The sequence below is a fragment of the Setaria viridis genome, chromosome 1 (assembly GCF_005286985.2).
Source record: "Setaria viridis chromosome 1, Setaria_viridis_v4.0, whole genome shotgun sequence".
In the NCBI taxonomy this organism is placed as follows: domain Eukaryota; kingdom Viridiplantae; phylum Streptophyta; class Magnoliopsida; order Poales; family Poaceae; genus Setaria; species Setaria viridis.
This window is the reverse complement of record NC_048263.2, coordinates 13,872,072-13,894,178: the sequence shown is the minus strand read 5'-3', so window position 1 is coordinate 13,894,178 and position 22,107 is coordinate 13,872,072. Positions and strand designations below refer to the sequence as shown.

Sequence of the window (22,107 nt, the reverse complement as noted above, 5' to 3'; positions counted from 1 at the left end):
GTCGGCCACCCGTCCGGCGCAACCGCGCCCCAGCCACGCTACCATCCCATGGGCCGCACCCCCGTGCTTGCTCAGCAAGGGCCTAGTGGCAGCGCGGGGAGGTCTGTCTCATGCGAGGTGCATGGCTACCTAAGGAAGAAGAAGATGGGAACCAGAGGATGACAGGTGGGGTCACGAGTTGGGGGGCAAGAATGGCAATTCACCTCTCAAAGCCCTCTTTCTAGAGCCATGGGCACCCTGCTAGCCAAACACACCTCCTAGATAGCTCCAACTTCACGTGGAGCATGCTCGAGCTGGAGTTGTGAAGTGGAGCAAAAATCTGTGGAGTTTGAGCTATGCCAAATAGAGCATAAGAAATACCAACAATCTCGAACTTCAGGATGGTACAGATGACCCTCCTCTTGAGTTAGCACAATATTGATGACTCCTTCAACGGGTCAAAGTTGTGACAGCGTGGAGGAGCATTTGGCGAGTCGGATGGGATAATCATCCGCTTAGCAACTTTGTTGAACCGTAATTTTTCTAGCAGACTTGTCAAGTTTGGAATGTGGGATAGCAATTCTGTTGAAGATATTCTTTGCGCTTGCAGGTGAGCGTGACATCGTCCGATACATACATAATGGTATATCTCAAGTAAATGTAATTTTGTAATGGCATCACTCCTGTTATGCGAATAATAATGGTGTGGCTAAAAAACGTGGGAATTATAATAGCACATATCCAATTAATCAATAATCCGGAGCTCCAAATCCAAAAAAGATAAACAACTATGCAGGTTCTGACTTCTGACGCGTGGTCCCAACCACCACGGTTCCACCAGGTCTCCTCTCTTTATTACAGGAAGAACACCCTTCCTACATAAAAAAACAGGAGAAATCACCATCAAATAAAAAAGAAATGTTTTTTAATTAATTTTAGTTGGTGGTGCCTGCCGTCTACCGAGTTGAGGGGGAAGAGAGAGGGAAGGGGTCGGAGAGGCCAGGAGGGGGAGCCTGCAGCCACCATGGATTCCGACCTCTGGATCTCGCGCCTCATGGCCGCCAAACGGCAGTTCGCCCTGCAGCGCGCGCAGCGCCAGCACGCCACCCCGGCGTCCCATCACGGTACCTCCTCCTCGTTTGTTCATCCGGCATAGAAAAGACCCTGGCGATTGTTCCGACGGGGCAAAATTTTCCAGATTGGGCTGCACCGTTGGCGCGGCTTCTTTGTTGAATCTCGATTCCCCTCTTGAGGGATCGGAAGTTTCCGTCCTGACCGGTTAATAGCTATTAATTTGAGCGATTTTTATTGGATTTACGCGGTGACCACCTAAGAAAGGTTCGATTTGCAGCAGAAATGCGTCTCAGTTCCGTTCCATTTCTGTTACATTTGGGGGCGTAGGTACGGGAAACATAGAGAAGATTTTGGATATAGCTTGACTTCTACGACCGGAAAATTAAGCTCATATAAATAAACTTCTCGTTCAGCATTTCAATTCTCCTCCTTTATGCGAGAATTATTACATTTATCTAAAAGGTTGAGGCTCGAACTAAATTGCTTGGTATGTGAAATGTTACAATCCTTTTAATACAAGATTTATATGAAAGGCACAGTTCAGTTGTCATAGCTCTCAGCAATCTACAGATGACAAGGTTAAATCTCAGAAAAGTATGCAATAAATCTACCTGATGTATATTTCGGAGAACTGTGTCTATGACACTTCGACACAAAACACAGAAACCATTCCGTTGAATTAGTGATTGGATTGGATTGCAGAATCCTAAACTCTGTTGTACATTTAAGTTCCTAGCATCGATTCTTCTAATCCTTTGAGATGAAAGTGTAATCTTCCAGAAATGGTCTTTATCTAAAAAAAAGATGCAATCTTCATTTTTATTTTTCCTTATTGTACTTTCTGTAAACCTGTTTTTTTATTACTTTGTTTATATTGATAAATAATACACTTGCAGAGCGGTTTGGTTATGATGATATTGAACCTGAGGACGAGGGACGCTCAGACTTCTCATGTCCTTACTGCTATGAAGATCATGACATTACATCTCTTTGTACCCATTTGGAGGATGAGCACCCTTTTGAGTCTAAAGTTGTGGTAAGTTCAGTTCCTTCGAATTGTGTGTGCTTCTTTTATTTGGTATGTTTACAAGGAAATGTAGATTGAACGTTTACAGGGAAATTTAGATTGAAAGCAAGTCAAATCTGTACTAGTAACATTCTGTGCGAGATCCAAGAACTAAGAAGTATAGGTGGTTTTCCATGGTTGTGCTATAAATATGGTCATATTTAGCTACCAGTTATTTATGCTGCATATCCATATGGTTTGTTTTGTCCACAAATTGTTATTGGGCACTGTATTGTTGGTTGTTCTATTTAATGTTTGTTTAATATAATTTGAACAAAATATGTTTCTTATGTGTTCACATCAGAATATTAGTTCATATTTTTATTCAAAGTAATGCTTCTCATCCTTAGATGATGAAACTAATAAGCACTGAAATAGCATGGTCTTGACAATATTTACATCACCTGCAAGCTTACTCAATGAACCTGAGCTCATCTGTCCGCGAACTTGATTGAGTGCATGTAAATACCCCATGAATCACGATAACTCTAGTGCTTTAGATGATGTCAAGCTTTAAACATAGTTGCACTGTTCTACCGTAAGGTTTAAATTAGGTAATACACATAATTGCATCCAGGAAATTAGGCAAGGCACATTAGTTTCTTATAGGAACTATACTATGGGGGCTATGTTCATTGTTGGTAGGCAATGGATGGTGTTTATCTAGTGTCTGAATGGCATTCAGCAAGGACTTAGAAGCTGCTTTATACAAGTACCTATGTGTATAAGTCATGAGCTTATATACTCTGTACCGTGAGTTAGATTTTCCTTGTGACACTCTTGAGCATAACTCCCCACCAATGTGTACAGAGCCCCAGGCACCCATCCACACCCACACTCGCATAAGTAGTTTAAGTGAGTGATAGTTCCAAAATAAACACAATCATCCATCACATTCCTGTTTGACCTGCTAGAAAATAGTGACGTGTTGCTTACACTGTTTTTGGTTATTTGGCTAAATGCAGCTCCCTTGTTGCAGTGAACCTTTCTTTCTCCACATCTCTAAGCACTGCCACCACCATACTGTATCACACAGGGGAAGGTTTAACCCATCATACAGGTTTAATGTCCATGGGGGAAGTTTGTTCAATGGCACTTGCCAATTTTTTATGTCCACCAATATTTGCTTTGTTTTGAGTTTTGACATAAGAAATGGCTTTATGGGATTAGATTCATTTCGTTGCAACTAGCCAATTAGGTTTTGCAAATTGGGTGCTTAGAGTACATAAAGCACTCAGTCATTAAAGTCACAAAATGTGGGTGTGCCGGCAAGTTTTCTATTCTTCTCGGTAGTACTGAAATATTCAAAGAAAAGAATAAAAGATGCCTTCGAACATGTGACAATTAAGGTCTTCTGAACTTGAGTGGAGCTAAAACTGGCTGAGGTGCTGTAAAATCTTGGACTGCCTGCCTATCTGCTCATGAACATATAATAAGGTGCACTATGCGAATATTTATTCAATTTATGAAAACTTGAATTTAGCAGATGTTTGGTATACTTGATAGCTAGCATGCATACAGCTTGTCTAAGTGATTCCCATGTAGAGCACACTTCCTCCAATTGCTTATTTGTTTGATCTAGCATTCGCTTAATGGTACTATAGACTGTTTTCTTTTTGTTGGGCAAGGACTGTTTTTAATCATATATTAGAAGTAACATTTTTTTTCATTGTCTTTCAAAGTTGAGTGTATCTTGGAAAATCCCATATGTGGCTTATTCTAAGCATAAGCTGAAGTTGTGGCCAAACTGATGGACACAAAGCTTCAGCTTATGTAGGGGAATAAGGTGGGCTTGACACATTGCCTCTTCCCTAATTCACACCCCACCATCTTCTACTCAAGCAAATTGGCCTATGGTGCTTTCTACGTAGGTTGCATCAGATTTGCTCTATCGCATTGTGGTGTGCCGTCAGAACCTGAGACCTTAAAAAGTTGCTCAAGGGTTTCTTGGCAATGTCTCCTTGGTTGTGTCCTTTTATTTTCTGTGGCATGAATATGAACTAAGTCTCTAGGGGGCGTGAGTGTTGTGTCTGTTTGTGTGTACGAATAGTCATGTGTGCGAGTGGTGCTATACTCTTCTTTAATGGAATGACATGCAGATCTCCCACGACGTTCGAGAAAAAAAAAATGAGCAAGACATGCCCACAAGGTTGTTGGCCTTCTGCCAAAACTAGATTCTGTTTTTGCCTGAGGGGCTTATGCACCATAAGTTTGTGGCCAAAAACCACAGTTTTTTTGTGGGGCTTATACACCATAAGCACGGAAGCTAGCTATTGGCATTATGAACAGCTCAGCCCATTGCATCCATTATATATGTAATATATTGTACAGTTCCTAACCTCACTTTTATACTCTCCGTAGGCTTGCCCAGTTTGCTCAGCCAGGATTTCAAAAGACTTGTTGGATCATATAACTCTTCAGCATGGCTACCTGTTTAAAATATCCTTTTCTTAGATGATTATGTCTTTATAGGCAGTTTGCATTGGTGTTGTGGAAGTGTTTCTTGAACTGTAACTTTCCTTTGTCTCCTTAATAATATGCACCTGCAAAGACATCACAGGTTACGTAGAGTTGCTGGTACTGGCAACCACACTCTCTCCTACGCAGGGAGAGATCTTCAGGAGACCTACTTAAAGGTGCTTCTTGGAAATAGCGGTCGAAGCAGCAGTACCAATACATCTAGTTCAGTCACTGATTCACTGCTATCGTCGTTAGTTTTAAATTTATCTTCAACAGAAGCAGAAGAAACGTCAAAATCTTCTGCTCCTGCTGTGGTCGAAAATAGTTGGTTTAAAAGATCACTACCTTCAAAGACTTGGAAGATAAGGTACAATCCAATTCCTTTCCTGCCTCTTATCACTAGTAGTTTGCTGTACTTCTGCATGTTATGTGGCTGTTTTTTGGGTTTCTATGTCAGGTGAAGTTTCTTTTAGCCTCCTTTGAATGAAAATGCTAAGCCACAAAAGACAAAGCCTCCTTTGTTATGTAGCAATCTTAATGTTGATTGCTAAGCCACAAAAGATAAAACCTGTTTATGAACACTTAGCTTAAAGCTGCTTGAATCATCCACATTAAGATTGCTGTTATATGTGGGTTAGAGTCAGCTTAATAGCTACCTAGTTAGCTCTTTACTTCCTTTTCTGATTAGACTAGAACTTAGCACAGACTGGATACATTCTATATGCCAAGTTATTGTGCTTATAGATTATGAACTAAACGTCTTTGGAGAAGCTATTTTGTTAAATCCAGCCCGTTCTGTATGCCAAGTTTGCGTGCTTATAGATTATGAGCCCACTGCCACGATGGAATCCAGATTGGTGCATGCTGGCACCATTGCTTTTGCACTAAATATGCACACCAAACCAAGATTAGTGATATATCCTAGCTCCCATCACGTTAATACCTTATTTGCACCTACCATGCAAGTTCATGTTCTGCGCTGCAATTTGTTCCGTGCTGAATGATTAGCTTACTTATAGAGCTTCTCTGATAAGCTTAATCCCCCTTTCTACATATAAGTTTAAGGTCGAATAAGCATGTCTGGAGTGTAAATTTATGAGACCTGTTTAATTATACTGTTCTTCCGTTGTGGAATTAAGTTTGCTTCATATCGAATGACCAATGCGAATGTCCAATGTTGGGAAACAATGGGCGCTGTAAGTCCTGTACCACATCCAGCGCTGCTGGCTCTCATCCAGCCCTGAAGTTATGCTTTTCAAACTGTAGAGGATGTCAATAAATCAAGTATGCACACAATCAAATCTTGTAGGCATGTTAAAACTGTACCATAATTGCATATTGCTTTGGGTTGTGTAGATTATGCACACTATCAAATCTTATAGGCTTGTTAAAACACCATGGATCATCAGTTATGTCTACATAGATGAAATACATTACTACGATAGGATTTTAAACTCCAATAGAGAGAGCTGCATTAATGCAATTTCTTCTTGTAGTGCTGCTGATTCCAACCTTAGTCATGAAGAGAGGGAGCAGAGGAGGAGGCGAGCAGCAGTGAGATCAGCCTTTGTACAGCATATCCTTGTCACTACCCTTTTCGATGACTAGCAGAACAGAGCTCATGCACCTGAATCATGTGGGCCTTTTGCCCACTCATTTATCTGGATGAATAATGAGCTAATAATCTTCGGTATCTCGAAGTTGTTCATCCGACTGAGGCTGGTACCTGATTCCATGAAGCTCGACGATAAACTGAAGATGCGGAGGGCCTCTTATATGTTATGGAAGCAGCTCTGAACCTTTGTTTTCCAGATCAAATTCAGACTGCTAGGCTATTGACTAGTGTTCTTATAGTAGAGTCTTAATGTTTTTTTCATTGTATTTCATTCTGTGCTGCAGGTGTCGTACCCTGTCTAATTTGATTATTACTATGGACATTTGAATGTTGGCTTTCCAACTTTGGTATATGCGTATGAAATCTGTCTGCCAAATCCTTTAAGTTCGTTTCTTTCAACAAATTCCACAGGATGCGAGTGACAAGTCGATAAAATCCATGTGGCAATGTTTTGGAGCCTCTTTTATCGCTATCAGAATGAGCTGTCTTTGCAAATGTCTGCTGTCATAAGTCAACTTCCATTCGTAAATGTATGATGTTTTTCACAATTGGTCTCGAATGCAACTTCTAACACTATGTTTTGGATTGACTTGGCAACACAAAGTCGTATAAACTTAATATATCATGAAAGTACTTTTTTTCAAGACTAATTGAATAATACCTTCTCTTTAATCAATACTTCCTCCTCCATCCCAAACTATTAGTTGTTTGACTTTTCTAGATATCAGTTGTTTTGACTTTTCTAGATATCTAAGTGGGACGGAGGGAGTAGTTGAAGTAAAGAGTTTTAGGGCCTCATGTAGATGGGGTGGCCAGGAATTTGGGATCTCTGGTTGGAGGATGCACTAACCGCAGATCCAAGGGCAAGTTCCTCAATCTGGACTGGTGATGAGAGCAGCTGTGCCCATCCACGGATAGAGGCTGCAATATTGTTATTCCATCTAAAAATGTAGGAAATGAATCCTTCCTTGCCGAACGCGGATCCAAGCCCCCTAACCTAACGAGTTGTTTCATATATCTGAGCAGATAATTTGTGGAGCATTATATTCAGGCGATAAGAACTGAGACTTATTGTAACTGTCACAACTCAGAATTCATATGCACTAACAGCAGTATTAATCAGACAAATTGTTCCTACTATATGTAACCTACAACTCAGAATGCACCGACATCACAGCTAGCTGCTTCCACCAGGACACATTAATGTACCGTCGCAACAATCTATACCTCTGATCACAACGTAGGATAGCAACTTAACAAGGCAAACTTGCAGAGGTGACACAAATTAAGCCCAAAAAAAGAGAAACTTTCATGATCAACACAATGATCCAAGAATTACTTCAAAAAAACACAATGATCCAAGAAGTCTCACTGATGCATTACCTAAAATACCCAATACACCATATCTACACAACATAGCAGCCCTAGCTTATACAGGAAGTCTCCCATCACCATAACGCAGTTCAGTGTCACAAACAGGCAGCTAGCAAGAAGATGGCTAGACAAGTTAAAGAGTAGCTGATACTGTAATGCAAATGCAACCAATAGTTGACATCCTGATATGGCATAGGCTGCACAACACCTTAAGCTACTTGTTCTGTAAGATATTGACAATCCCTTGAATGTCTTCGGTGCATGCAGTAAAACCTGAGAGGGGCAAGTTCTTGGTCAATGGCATATAAACACACAGTATAGTTCTATGCACGGAAGAACTGAAGAGGCAATGTGGGAAGTGGTGACAGTACCGTTACCCAATGCTTGACGCTTACTGTCTCTCAGACCATTCGTGTTCCAAACCTGTTGATCTATCAAGTTCCCAGTCTCGGTTCTTTTCTTTTTCATACCTATTATTTTCTGCTGCAATACTGGTATCGCCTTTGCAAGATCTGCAGGTTCAGCACAGTTGACTATTCATACTTTCTGAACCAGGGCTAACTAGATTGACTGGAGATTGAATTGATAAAAGGGTAGATATGTTCTATCCAGATTAAAGGTCCATGTAAACTTTGTAATTGATGTCACACATTCTACAACAATACCGCAACAATATCGAGGTGTTACATGAAATAAAAGACTAGGAAACATTCAAATGACAGAAGTGACAGAATCCACAATTTAGGTTCACAAGTTTTTTTTTACCAGTTTTCTTGCTAAAGGTAACGCATGGAGTGAAAAACTTCGTGCAATGGTCTTTCTTCAGTATAAAGGAACAGTAGTCACCATGTCTCAGTGCTCTATTGTCTTTCAATGTGAAACAACTATGTGGAGGAAAAGAATACTGGTTCCCTAACATGTCTTGGTCCCTCCGAAAAAAATGACACCAAGCTGCTAGGCACCAGCATTGCGAAAGAATTGCATGTGGTATCAAATTGTCAAACAAGTTGGTGAAGGGAAATCATTAGCATGAAGGCCTGTTCTCAAATAAATAAATAAATGACACGCAGAAGACAGCACCACTTCTCTAAGGTATAAGGATAACATCCTCCTCAATAAGTAATGTCCAATAAACAATTGAGCAGTTTGGAGCTCTGATCAGGTAGACAAGACAATGGATCCCGTAACACCTTACTGTGTACATAATAGTTTTCCAATTTTATCAAAAAGAAAAACTAATATTTCACATGCTAACTTTGGTGAACAACAGAAAAGTTCAACTATCTCTGGAAATACTGGACAGAACTGATAACTGTAATAAGAATTGATCAAATATTGTACCATTCTCTGCTTCCTTTTTTGGGTTAAACTACTGAATATAATGTCATACCTTCAAAATTTTCCTGCACAAATTTGTCATCAAACAACTTTTGTATCTCAGCAATAGCAGAATCAAGTTTTCTTTTGTACGTAGTTTGATTTTCTAATGAAGACATCTCTCTTTGAAGATTTTCAGATTCCTTGTTAGCCTGACAGAAAAAAAAAGGTGAGAAACACTAGCAAACATTACAGGAATAAATATATCATAAGCTAAATCAGAACTAAGGTGCTTACACTTTCGAGCTTTCTCCTTATGGAGTCAAGTTCGACATCCAAATATGAATTAGTCCCATCTTTGTGTGAATCTTTTGCACAGGAATTATCCTGATGAAAGAAAAGAAGATCATATATACTCATCCGCATTACCATATCTTGTGAGGTGAGGAAGTGAAGTGAATGTGAAAGAAAGCACAGTTGGAATCAAAGGCTTATTTTGTAGTTACTGCAATCTAGCACAAAGTTAAGCTAAACCGATATTCCACATATATAGATAATTTTCAGATCAATGGAAACAATGGTATTACAATTGTTGCATTCACCAGAAACACTGGTTTCAACAACATCAAATTCACAAGTCTATGAGAGAAACTATGTTAACAAAAACTCAAGTATTTCAGCAGTTTAGTAAAATGTCAATATTGAATGCACGACCTCTTGGCTTTTATGACTGCACAAGAGTATGTGGGCTTCTGTAGTTGAGTGTTTACACCAATAAACTCATAACAGATTTCTAAACTATGAACCTTCATAAACAGGGTTTTTCTGTTCCCCTTCATCTATAATGAATGAGGAATGATGAACACAATTGAAATGTTGCTACAGAAGATCAATGCTAAATTTAACATGTTTGAGACAAATCTGTTACTTTGGAATATAAGGTACGTACATCTTCAGGCACCATAAAACCTTCAGGTATATTGAAGCAATGTTCGAAGCAGTATTTCTCCCAGTTGGTCATTCTCTTATCCAGTGCATTCTTTACAACATGGCGAATGCCATTTAATCCCTACAGACAAAAAAAAACACACTTCTACTTATCAATATGGTCCTGCTGGTTCATAAAATAATGCAATAAGAGTTTACGTGATTAAGAATGCTATCAAAAGCCTTTTACAAGAGAAGAGATGATAATGAATGGCAGCCTAAGTAAAACAAATTATATGTTAAAGAAATTAATGCATGTTGTGGAACATGAAGTACAAAAGTTAACTGCCTAAAACATTTGAAGCGTCAAAGCAGCTAAGTGCAATCCTGCAATTGGAAGGCTAGTGCACCATATAAAGTTCATAATATACTTAATGAAGCCATGCTTTCCTGGTCCTGTCTTTCTTTGCCATACAGCACTGTAAACAAGCAGATACTGAAACACCGTAGCTTGCAACAGGTCAGCTAGTGATCTCCACTACATAAGAACAATCAAGTCAAACAAAAGTGGCTTAGTGGGAAAGGAACGCTATCTGAGGACATGTGGTTGTGATATGAATTCTTTTTTTGAGGTAAAGTTGTGATATGAATTCTGGCGCAGTGGAATTCACAAGACAGGAACATGAATCAGCTGAGGACAGGCAGTTAACTATCCATCCATCCCCAAATCTAATCCGCGATTTGGGCTGTATCGAATCATGTTGCGGGAGCCAGTCACTTACCCGCTGGATCTCCGCGGCTTTCTGGGCCGCTGTGGCGGCGCCGAGGACCCCTGGTGCGGCCGCTTCACTGGAGAAGAAAAGCGACAGGAAAATGGCATGTTAAAAAGCTGCCTGCCGGTCGGCGGCCAAGCGGGTAGAGAGAGTACCGAAACGAAAAGGGAAATCGAGGCGGGGATCCGCGAGAGAAGGATCCGGAGAGAGCGTAACTGGAGGCAGTACTCGAAGGCCTCGGCGCTGATGTCGGCGATTCTGTCGAGAACCTCGTCGACGAAGAGCTGCGGGCTCAGCCCCAGCGCCGCCTCCGCCTCCGCCCCCGCTCTTGGCGCGCTCTCATCGCCTTCTTCCATCGTCGCTCTCCTACTTCCGAGTCTTCTGAGCTCTTGGCTGGTGGGAGGCAGCGGATCGGAGCCGGGATGGTCGTCGGCCGCCGGCCGCCGGAGCCCGGTCGAGGGTTTCAAATTTCTCGCTGGTCACAGCCGCTTTCTTCTTGATGTGCCTTGTTCAGAAGAAGAAAGTGGATGAGCCTCGCGGGCTGTCCTAACTAGGCCTGATTCTGTTCATGGGCTAAATCCTATGGAACGCGTCCCAGCCCGTGACATCAAATTCCCCGCCCGTCCGTCCAAGGTCCTTTTTCATGGTTTGTCTTGGGCTTGCTTCGCTGGTGCGTTTTGCAGTGCTTTTTATTTGCCTGACTGAGGGCCTGTTTGGAAGCACATTCACTTCACCAAAAATCACTTCACTCCACCAACTCCAAAAAAATCGCATCCAAACATGTTCGGCTCCAGCAATTCCGGCTCTAGGAAAAACGTGGAACAGGGGGGGTAGATCCACGTTTTTGGTGGAGTACCTCAAGGGGTGCTCCAAAAATCTTGAATACAGACCTCGTCGTGGAGTTCGTAGTTATTTACCCATCATGCCATCCGTTACACAGTACCCCTTCGATTCTGGTCAAAAGAAAATAGAACACCAGACCCATCCGCTACTCATCTGCATGCGCCCGACCTTGCGCCTCCGTCGATCCGCCGGCGGCGACTCTTCCGGCGAGATGGACGGGGACGGAGGTGCCGGACTAGGCGGCGCATCGAGGGAGACGCCCGCCGGCCTGGGCGCCGCGCCGAGGGAGCCCCCCCCGCCGGCCTGGGCGCCGCGGAGATGGAAGGGCCCGCCGGCCTGGCCGCCGCGCCGCAGGCGGCACCCGCCGGCCTTGCCGCGCCGAGAGCGGCCCCTGCCGGCCTGGGCAGCGCGTCGCTGGCGGCCCCCGCCGGCCTAGCCACCGCGCCGAGGGTGGCCCCCACCGGCCTGGGCGGCGCGTCCCTGGCGGCCCCCGCCGGTCTGGCCGGCGCGCCGAGGGGCGGCCCGGCCGTTGTGGGCGGCGTGACCAGCGCGACGAGGGAGGCATCAGGCATGGAGCAAGATCCGTCCAGGGGTGATTTCGGGGCCAGGATGATGGTGACCAAGGTCTGGCCGTCAGCGGACGAGGTCGTGACCGTGTTGGCAATTTCAGGGGTGGCGGCCAAGGCCGTGGCCGTGTTGGCCAGGGTGGCGGCCGTGGCCGTGGCTGTGGCGCCGGGTATGGCAGCGAGAAGGCATCAAAGAGAAACGCTCCTGACACGGTAATGGAAAAACTAACTCATGTAGCCAGTGATACTTGTATAATTGTTTGTCATCTTTCAGCTGCAAGATAGAAATATGCTTGTAAAGTCAATTTGGATAGCTGGATCAGGAGTGAAAGGCTTATGGTAGAATCTACTGAGTTACTTTTAATTTTCCGTCGTGTCAAAGTTCATCCCTGTTGCTTTGCATAATAGGCTCAGTGATCAAGCGCACAGTTTGTTGATCGTTTTACTTGATTGATCTTATCGATCTCAAGCCTTCTAGTTTTGAAAAGAACACTTGCTGCGCTAATAGATGTTAATTCAATTGTCGACTCCGGAACGGTCCCATTTATTTCCCACTTTTTCTGTCGGGATTTAGTGCGAAGGTGAAATGCTACGGTAAAGTTAGCATCTACCTGTAGTTGTTGTTAAGGCCCAATTGACCATTCCTTCTAAATATGATCATTATGCTATGTGTTTGGTTGAGACTTGGAAGGCTTTTTCCTTCCTGAATAAGCAAGATGGGTTCAGTTCGTATAAACTATTGGTGCAGGTCTAGATGAATGGGTTGGCTCAAGATTTGGAGGGACCACATCAATTTTGTTGAGCAGTCACATCATCTTTTCTTGGAAATCATTGCTCATGAAATGGCTTTGTAGTCTGAGAATTATTTTTTTTTTTAGTTTCAGGACAGTTGAGTCATATATTCATTCGGGTACTTGTAATGTGTGGTAGCAAACTTGTATGCATACTTGCCTGTTATCCAGAAGGAATTCCATTAAGCCATAAGTGCAATCTGGTAGGAATCGAATTCTACTTGGGACCATTTGTATATAGTAATCTTGTGATTATAAATCCTTTTGAGTAGCTACACTAATGGTATTCAGAATGAGTCAAGGTTAGCTATTTCTGACCAGATTAACCAGATTTTCTGAACCTATCACATATGAAACATAGGGTGTATTTAGTTGCTAGTCTGCTAGACATCATGTGGTGCATGCTAAACTCTCCTATGAGCACCTCCGATAGGCAAGGTATTTGTACCGCTAGAAGAGTTATATGGATTGCATGTTATATGGATTGTGACTGAATAACAATTGTGGTTTTATCAACAAGGTCAGATTACTTTGAATGCTTGTACTTCAATGGACTGTCATATGTTATTCAGGGTGATTCAATTGAATGGACTGATGCAAACACGACGATCATATGTTCGTTATTTACCAAACAAGTTAAGAAAGGAAATAGACCGAACACTCATTTGAACTCAGTAGGCTATGATGAGGTCAGCAATGAATTTTTCAACCTCACTGCAATTCGTTTGACCAAGCGGCAAATGAAGAACAAGTGGGATAAGTTAAAGACCGATTTAACGACTTGGAAGAAATTAATGAGGAAGCAAACGGGTGCGGGATGGGACAGAGCAAGAGGTGTGATTGATATGGATGATGAGTGGTGGAAGAAGGCAAGGGCGGTGAGTTCCGAAACTATTTTATTTCTGTTAAGCAATAGGTTCATGTCATTTTTTTTGTAAATAACGATGATGTCCTTGCAGGAGATTCCAGGTTGCGGCAAGTTTCGAAAAAAACCGTTGCAAAATGAGGAGGACTTGACAGTGATGTTTGCTGACATAACTAATGATGAAAGCGATTATTGGAATCCTATGAGCTCTAATTCCATCATACCACCAACACAAGAGGATGTTGACAACGGACATGTGAATGAGGTTCATGATGTCCCTGATGATTGTGACGATGACGGAGTTACTTGGGATGAAACAGATGAGGTCCAAGAGGTTACTCCTTCTCCTACTATTTTGTTAGCAAACAAAAGAATTCCACCAGCAAAGAAACAAAGAACTGGAACAGCACAAGTTATTCAGGAACAAGTAACCAAGATTGCTGAGTCCGCTTCCTCTTTTACATCTAAAAAATTGGTTGAAGTAACTGTGCAACAAGTCATGGACCTTGTGTTGGAATGTGGGATAGGATATGATACAGATGAGCATTATATCGCCACAGAGTTGTTTGTGAAGAAGGACCAAAGGGAAATATTCATGACCCTGCCAACAAACGAGATTAGATTTAATTGGCTTCGCAGAAAGTACAATGCCAAGTATGGCAATTGAGGAATTGTGTCATTTTAATAATTCTTTTTTGTTCGTATGAACTATTATTATTGAAACTGCAGTGTTATTTCAATTTTTAATTACTTGTTGGACTGAAGTATTGTCATTCAACCTTAAGTGTTATTTTAATGCCAAGTACTTATTTTATTTTATATGTCATATGATCTCTTATCTGTAGGAAAGTGAGAGCGATAGTGATGACTCCAATGATGAAAGCGAGGTCTTTTGGAATCTTATGTTGGGTGCTGCAAAAATTGCACAAATATATGCTAACCTTTACCTTGTTAAAAACCCACCAAGGATATCTGGTGTAAGTGGAACAGGATGGCTGCTAGAGACAATGAAAAGTCCTGGAGAATGTCATAGACAACTACGTATGAACAATGAAATCTTCTTGGATCTTCATGGTGTGTTGGTGGGAAGGTATGGGCTGTGACCTTCTATGCACATTAGCACAAAAGAGATGTTTGCTATGTTCCTATACACATGTGCTGGAAACGAGTCTAATAGGAGAGCTCAAAATAGATTTAAGCATTCTGGCGAAACTATTAGTAGAAAATTTGATGAGGTGCTAAATGCTTTGATGGCTATGGCGAAAGATTTCATTCGACCAAAGAATCCCAACTTCCCCATAGTCCATAAAAGGATAAGAGATGACAAACGCGCATATCCACATTTCAAAGATTGCATTGGTGCACTTGATGGCACTCATATCCGTGTTGCTCTTTCACCTGATGAGCAAGTGAGATATATTGGAAAGACCGGGGTAGCCACTCAAAATGTACTAGCGGTATGCGACTTTGACATGCGTTTCACTTATGTTTCCACGGGATAACCTGGAGCTATGCATGATACAAGTGTGTTGTACAATGCACTCAGAGTGGATGAAGAATTTTTTCCACATCCTCCACAAGGTAACATGTGTTCAATTTGATATATGAATGTGATTAACATGTAGCATTAATCCATAACTCATATTATTTTTTTGTGAACATACGCAAATACTACGTTGTGGATGCGGGATATCCTAATCATTCTGGCTACCTCGCTCCTTACAAGGGTGAAAGGTATCATTTACCGGAATGGCATAGAGGTATTGAACCTAAGACGCCTATGGAAAGGTTCAATAGGGTTCACTCATCTATCCGCAATGTGATTGAGCGATCTTTTGGACTATTAAAAATGAAGTGGCAAATTCTTTGGAAGATGCCACCATATCCCATGTACAAGCAAAAGATGATTGTTGTGGCTACCATGGTCCTTCACAATTTCATTCGTGAGTATGGAAGTCAAGATGAAGACTTTGCTCGGTTTGATCATGATCCTAATTTTGTTCCTACAATACCGGAAAGATATAACAAATATGCAGTTTTGCAAGCGGCGTCAGATGGGTCGACTTCCGCACTCAACGCGCCAACTATGGATGTCTTTCGTGATGAGCTAGCCACCGCACTCTCTCTTACTTGGAACTAGTTTGTATTGGAAAGATTGATTTTGTACCGTATTTGTTTCGACCTTTCATTCGGTACAACGTTATTTGGTTCAATATTTTTTGCCATGGGAAAAAACCCTGAAGAAAGTACTGTACGCTATTTACTGTAGCAGCAGGAAAAAAACTCAAAAACACCTACGAACGGTACTGATGGCCTGGTTTTACTGTAGCAGCGGAAAAAAAATATAAACCATGCTAAAAACTCAACCGATCCAACCACCAAGGGCAGAATAGAACATTCCCACCAAAAACTCATATTCCTGGAGCTGGAGCACAACAATATGCCAAACACGTTCAACAACTCCATATTTTTCTGGAGTTGGTGGAGTGGAGCTGCAAAAGTGTGGAGCTGGTAGAGTGGAGCTGATTTCTGAAAGGTGGAGTGCTGCCAAACACCCCCTGAATTGCAGATGAATTGAAACCCGAAAAACATATCCATCTTCCGGAATCTTCCGATGTTTGAAATTCGTGCGCCTTCTGTGGGCCGCACGATCTCCTTCATCCTCCTTCACCTCCCCTGTCTCCCTCGTCTCCCACACAATCTCTCGCCGCCGCTGTCGGGGGAGATTGGGGAAGGGTAGCTTGCCGGAGGGGTGGGAGGTGGGTGGGGGCGGCTCGATGGCGAGGTCGCAGCCGGGCGCAGGCGGTGGTCGAGACTGGCGGACTTAGGGTTAGGATTAAGGGTTCAGGTTTTGGGGGTTCTAATGGCCACCGACCTTAGAGAAGGAGGAGGAGGCCGTCGGCGGCGGTAGGCCTGGCGGTGGCGGTGGTTCGGCCTGCCGGTTGGGGCTAAACACCCGGTGGGCGGTGGCCGGCGGTGGGGGTCATGAGCGGCGTCGGGTTAGGAAGGGTGGGGTGGAGGGTGGTGGTGGATGGCGGGCGGGCGGCGCGACAGCCGCCGGCGGGGGTGGTGGAGAAGGTGGCGGGGGTAGGGTGTCGCCGGGGAAGAAGAAGGAAGGGGATAATGGGCTGAGGTGGGCTGGAAGATGATTTCCTATCTATCTTCCACAAGATAGATAGGAGCGCCCATTCAAACCTCATTTGGCAACTTTGATTCATCAAATTGAACTAGTTCACTCAGGCCAGTCATGTAGTGTTAGGGTACGTTTGGTAGAGCTTCCAAAGCTGATTCTCTGCTAAATCCAGCAGAACCTCTACCAAATAGTTTTTCAGAGAGAAGTGATTCTATGAAATGAACTAAGAGGCTAGGAGCTGAAAGTAGCTTCTCCTCATTCTGTGAAGTGATTCTCCTTCATGATTTTAAGAGTTTATGTTAGAATCAAAGAGAATCATTTTCAGCCACAGAATCACTTCTTTTAGAGAATCTTCTATAGAGAATCAGAATAAGATGGAGCTCTATCCTTAGATGGACTGAAGGATTTGCATACATCAAATGCTCGTGTTGTTCGGTACTCCTGGAATGATAACATATGGAGCATTCATGTGACGAAAGAGAGGATACCAGGATATCAACACTCAAGAGAACATTCCTTTTACGCCTAAAAAATTAGACGCGCGACTACATTCTGCATCAAGCTACCGCGACTACATTCGACTACATTCATGACATTGCAACAGCATTGACCGTTTGGTCAACCATTGAAACCCTACAGGAACCTTGAGACCGGCCTGTTTGATTGTGACCCTGGCCAAGCTGCCTGGTCCAGGCAGCGAACCCAGGCCATCAATTTCGGACGCCTGGGGCTGGGATTGTTGCCTGGAGCCAGCTGCCTAGCCTAAGGGTCGGAACCAAACAAGCAAACAGGCCAATTGAATCAGACGCCCATCAACTCCAACAACAGCCAACCAAACGTGTACAGCAACTGAGCAACCAATATGAACATTACATTTACAGTACCCAACCAAGTTGCAGTACACGCAAACAGACCAATTGAATCAGACGCCCATCAACTCCAACAACAGCCAACAATAACATTTTGATGACCATGACATTTCTCTACAAAAGGGGGAAAATGGAAAACTCGCGAGGGTTCATCTATAAACATTATATCCTACCAGCTCCAGAACATCCCATGTTCGCGATTGGAATTTCAAATTTCTAATAGGATGAGATCAAGACACAAAAAAAGGATCAATAGGACATTAATCAAACTGAATATGTTAATTGCAATGTAATGACAATGTTGTCCATGTCTTGTTCCCAATTCCCTCTCAAGTCACCTATTGGGCTGTCTTGACCCATTTTTCTTGCCTCTATTTGGCCTTCTGGCTCTGGTGAACAACTAACACCTGCAGAGCAGGATGTAATAAAAAACTTATTTAGCATATCCATAACAGCATGACTTATTTAATTTTGTGTTAGAACAGAAAAGCACCCTTCACATCAGAGATGAATTCATCAGGTTTACCTTGTCGGAGTCATCTGATTCTTTTGTCACATCTCCACTACCAGCTTGAATGTATCCCTGGAGTAGGACACAACCATACAAAGCTTTAGTGAAACATGCTATGCATGACTGCCTGGTTATATTTTACAATCCACCCAACATTTCTAACGGATGGTAATATGCTTGAAACAATGGCCTTTGGTCACAGAAAAGTGTTGTTTGGACCTCAACATGGTCTTTGACCACTAAAACCAATGATAATGTGATTGCAAAACACAGTAAAACCACAACATTATTAATATACCATCCAAAACAAATATGCAAATACTCATCAAGATATTAATAACAGAATTTCAAAATCCGCAAACATTCAAAACGACACTCTTTTTTATGACCAACGGGAAAATTTTATCATGTCAAAGAACTGCAGTTTATGTCCCATAACAGAATAAAAAATCAGTCAATTCAAATGTTAACAACCATACTGTTATTGAACGTGCATATGCCCTTGGCGGCAAGAAACTCACATGGGGAATGGGTGATCATGAGTTCAAGTTAGTAATGGCACTGAAACCTGATAATAAGCAACACACACCACTAGCGAGTACCACTATTGATTTGTACTCTTTTTAATCCAATCATGCTTGTTCAAGTAGCTGGAAAATCTCACGAACATGTGTTGTTCAATTAGGTTTTCTATTATAATACGTAATGTGATTAAAAGTAGTATCCAACTTGTTCCGCGTGATTCTAATATATCGTCCCTAAAGCAAAACATGAGGAAAAGGTACGGGTTATATTGCTAAACTTTGCCCTGTTTCTTTTCCCTTGAAAACTGCATGGCACACGGTAGTGCTTTTCAATTGGTGAACAAATGTTGTAAAAGCATAACATGGTAGGTGGCCTCCTTTGATCTACAATGAGACAGAGACTGGTGTGCACATGTGTACTTTAGTAGATCCTGAAACCAACAAACCAGGTTTATCTAATGAGAGAAGATACATTAGAATCTGCCATGTGAACCCACCTATCCGGTTATCCCTACTACAGGAGAACACATCCAACTATAACGAACATTCTTCATAAAAAAACTATAATAAACATCTGATTCCATGATCAACAACAATTAACAGTGCCATATGATATTACCCATACTTGAACCTAACCATAATCAAGATCCATGTGATCTCATCCCACCCCTCAGCAGCCACCACTGCATTGTGTAGGAGGATGTATTCCCAACACAGTTGATATACTTTTTTCTCCACATATAGCATATAATGAAACAACCAAGCTATCCTAGGTGGATATTTCTACACCTAGATGCATGCTTTCATCTATGTCTGCAGGCACAAATGGTCATAGTTAAGGATGCATACTGTCATGCTGACACAGACACGCAATGGCAATACAAAACATAATACAATAACAGATTGCACCCAACTTCATCAACTCACTCCCTGGATCATCAAAACAACAATACTTAACCCAAGAAAGTAAATCAACAGGTACACTTCAACTCAAGAAGGAAAACCAAATAAAAATACAATGTGAACCTTAACAAAACAGTACAATGAGCAATCCCTGTATGTTGTATTACTTTTTGCTGAAGTGAAAGATGTGTATATTCCAGCACTGTGGAAATTGACTGTGCCTCCAAAGATCAGTGTTTTCATTTTTTTCTGGCTAAAATAAACTGCTTACCAGGGATATGCTGAGAGAACAGAAGCATCTGATAACTTGCTTATTTTATGGAGAGATTAAGTGCATCCATCATTTATTTTTTGGCTACATGGTGCTTAATGTCTGGTTGTTTACTGCAGACACGTTTGACAAATCTTTAGGGACAGATTTTTAATCTAGGTGTTGAATAGTTGAATAGTGACAATAAAAGTGTTGTCTCGATATAGTTACTTCTGCTGCCATATGAAGCTAATGGAAACTGCGAGTGGTTATATTTTCAGGGACAAGTTTGAACAGAGATGGAGAGATCTGGAGTGCAGTTCAGGTTGCTATTGAATGGGGGCAAAATGCGATCATACCATGTTGCTGAAGATGCATTGCGGAAGCAGAAGAAGGAAATTCCAAGGATTATGTGGAAAGATGCATCAAAGCAAAAGATTGATGTTGAAGTCATGGTCCTGTGTCTAAATCCAGTGCGTGTGGTAATATGAGCACTATCGGCATGAGTTCTAGATATATCAATAATCCAATTTCGGCTGCTAGGCCCTAGGTGGCTGTTGTTTGGGTAGCAAATCAGCTGAGTACCCAGTTTGAACATAATCTGCTTGACAGTATTGGGCCAGAAACTTAAAATACTGCATTGGTTTCATATAAATGGAACTAGGGGGGCTGCATTTGTTTACTAAAAGAATATAAAAAATCCTTCATTTCTTATCTTTGTCACTAGTGGCATCCTACATTTCTGTAAAAATCAGAATCTCTACAAGCAACCCTATCACATAGCTAGATGTGAGTTTCCAGGGAGAGGCAGGTCAAGCAGCACAATAGAGATACTGATACTACAGGGCACTAGCATGGGCATAAAGAGTACTCACTGATGTTGTTGCTTCTTTCTCCTTAAGCTTCTCCTTCTCCTTATCTCTTTGCAGCTTGGAGACAAGGCCAGCCCTCCTCTTGCCCTTGGCGATGGCATCCTCCAATTCAGACACCGCGGAGGGCTTCTTGTCGCGGACCTTCCAGATGTCGCCCCTGCGGATAAGCACTTTGGCGGCTTTCCAGCCGTCGATACTGGTGTCGATGACGGTGACGTCGGTCCTGCTGGTGCGCTCCCCGTCGGCCTCCGCAGCGCGCTCCGCCCGGCGGCGCTTCTTGGCCGTGGCGATCTTTTCCTTCTTGTCCTTGTGGGGGCGCGGCGGAGGAGGCAGAGCAGGGATCGGCTGGTCGTCGTCAGTCCTCGGGCGGGGCCGGGACTGCTTGCGGAAGGCCTTGGGCGGCGGGGTGCCCGGCGGCACGGAGGACGGGACCGCGAAGACGTCGGAGATCACGGCGGCGAGCTGCGGCTGCGGCTGCGGCGGCGGCGGCGGCGGCGGCTGTGGGGAATTGGTAGAGCTAGGGTTTGGTCGCGAGGGATTGCGCGGTGGGCGGGGCTGCTGCTGCGGCTGCTTGGGCTTAGCGGCGACCTTAGGAGGCGGCTCCCTGACGACTACGGCGAGGTTGGCTTGGTGATTGGAGGAAGGAGGCGGCAGCGGCACGGGCGGGGTAAGGGGCGGGGGAGGCTGCGGCTGTCGGCCCCCGTAGAGAAGGTCGTCGATGTTGAGGTGGGAGGGGAAGGAAAGGCCCTCTTTGGCGTGCAGCCGGTGGAGCCATACCGGCGTGCTACTGGCGGCGGCCGCGGCAGCGGTGAGCAGCGTCTGGCAGCACGGCATTGCCTTCCGTCCTCTCCCCTCCGGCTGCGACGGCGGTGGGGGCTGGGGGACGACTGAAGAAGAGGACGAAAAGAAGGAAAGGAACTGGGGCCCATCTCTGCGAAATAAATTAGTAAAAGGAAGGGGGCGATTTTGCACACATTGATTTGCCGTCTTTATGATTTTCCAAATAAAATCTCCTTTTCTATTATGCACACAATTAATGATACCACCACACCTAATACTGGAACCAGCGATGAAAACGGACGACAATGAGTGAAAAACCCCTTAATCATCTTCTGTCCCATATTTTTTCTCCGGTAGCGGGACAGTCGGGAGCGAAACGGGGAGCAAGACAAACAGGTATACGAAAACGAACAAATGTGGATGAAAATACCGGAAACGGGATCATACACCGGGATGACACGTTTCAAACTACACTGTATCAATATAAACCTGTAAGATGCCTAGGCCAACAGGCTGCAATGCCACAATCACAAGCAGTAGAGCAGCACGCTAGCACTATGCACTGCAACTGAGAGCAAGCTCCCAAGCTAGCATACGCTGCAACCGAGAGCAAGC

The 22,107-nt window shown here is 43.2% G+C and overlaps 3 protein-coding genes across 4 annotated transcripts; 1 reads left to right on the top strand and 2 right to left on the bottom strand.

The window, feature by feature from the left end:
- Positions 1–911: 911 nt before the first annotated feature.
- LOC117847751 (protein DEHYDRATION-INDUCED 19 homolog 4) lies at positions 912–6,578 on the top strand. Its single transcript, XM_034729032.1, has 5 exons — positions 912–1,103; positions 1,950–2,089; positions 4,481–4,558; positions 4,663–4,946; positions 6,076–6,578. Exons 1-5 carry the CDS (start codon positions 1,004–1,006, stop codon positions 6,185–6,187), a joined length of 714 nt encoding a protein of 237 aa, XP_034584923.1. The 5' UTR covers positions 912–1,003; the 3' UTR covers positions 6,188–6,578.
- Positions 6,579–7,479: 901 nt separating this feature from the next.
- On the bottom strand, positions 7,480–11,094 carry LOC117847738 (protein MIS12 homolog). 2 transcript variants are annotated; one of them, XM_034729014.2, is made up of 7 exons: positions 10,802–11,094; positions 10,595–10,661; positions 9,835–9,954; positions 9,183–9,272; positions 8,959–9,097; positions 7,940–8,080; positions 7,480–7,841 (listed from the first exon to the last, which is right to left on the bottom strand). In XM_034729014.2, the coding sequence occupies exons 1-7, from the start codon at positions 10,939–10,941 to the stop codon at positions 7,783–7,785; spliced, it is 756 nt and encodes a 251-aa protein (XP_034584905.1). In that variant the 5' UTR covers positions 10,942–11,094; the 3' UTR covers positions 7,480–7,782. The 2 variants fall into 2 exon arrangements, with proteins under 2 accessions (XP_034584905.1, XP_034584914.1); XM_034729023.2 differs by having other exon boundaries at positions 10,814–11,094.
- A 6,539-nt stretch (positions 11,095–17,633) lies between these two features.
- Positions 17,634–21,605, bottom strand: LOC117863143 (uncharacterized). Its single transcript, XM_034746743.2, has 3 exons — positions 20,716–21,605; positions 18,179–18,235; positions 17,634–18,059 (listed from the first exon to the last, which is right to left on the bottom strand). The coding sequence occupies exons 1-3, from the start codon at positions 21,544–21,546 to the stop codon at positions 18,024–18,026; spliced, it is 924 nt and encodes a 307-aa protein (XP_034602634.1). The 5' UTR covers positions 21,547–21,605; the 3' UTR covers positions 17,634–18,023.
- Positions 21,606–22,107: the final 502 nt, after the last annotated feature.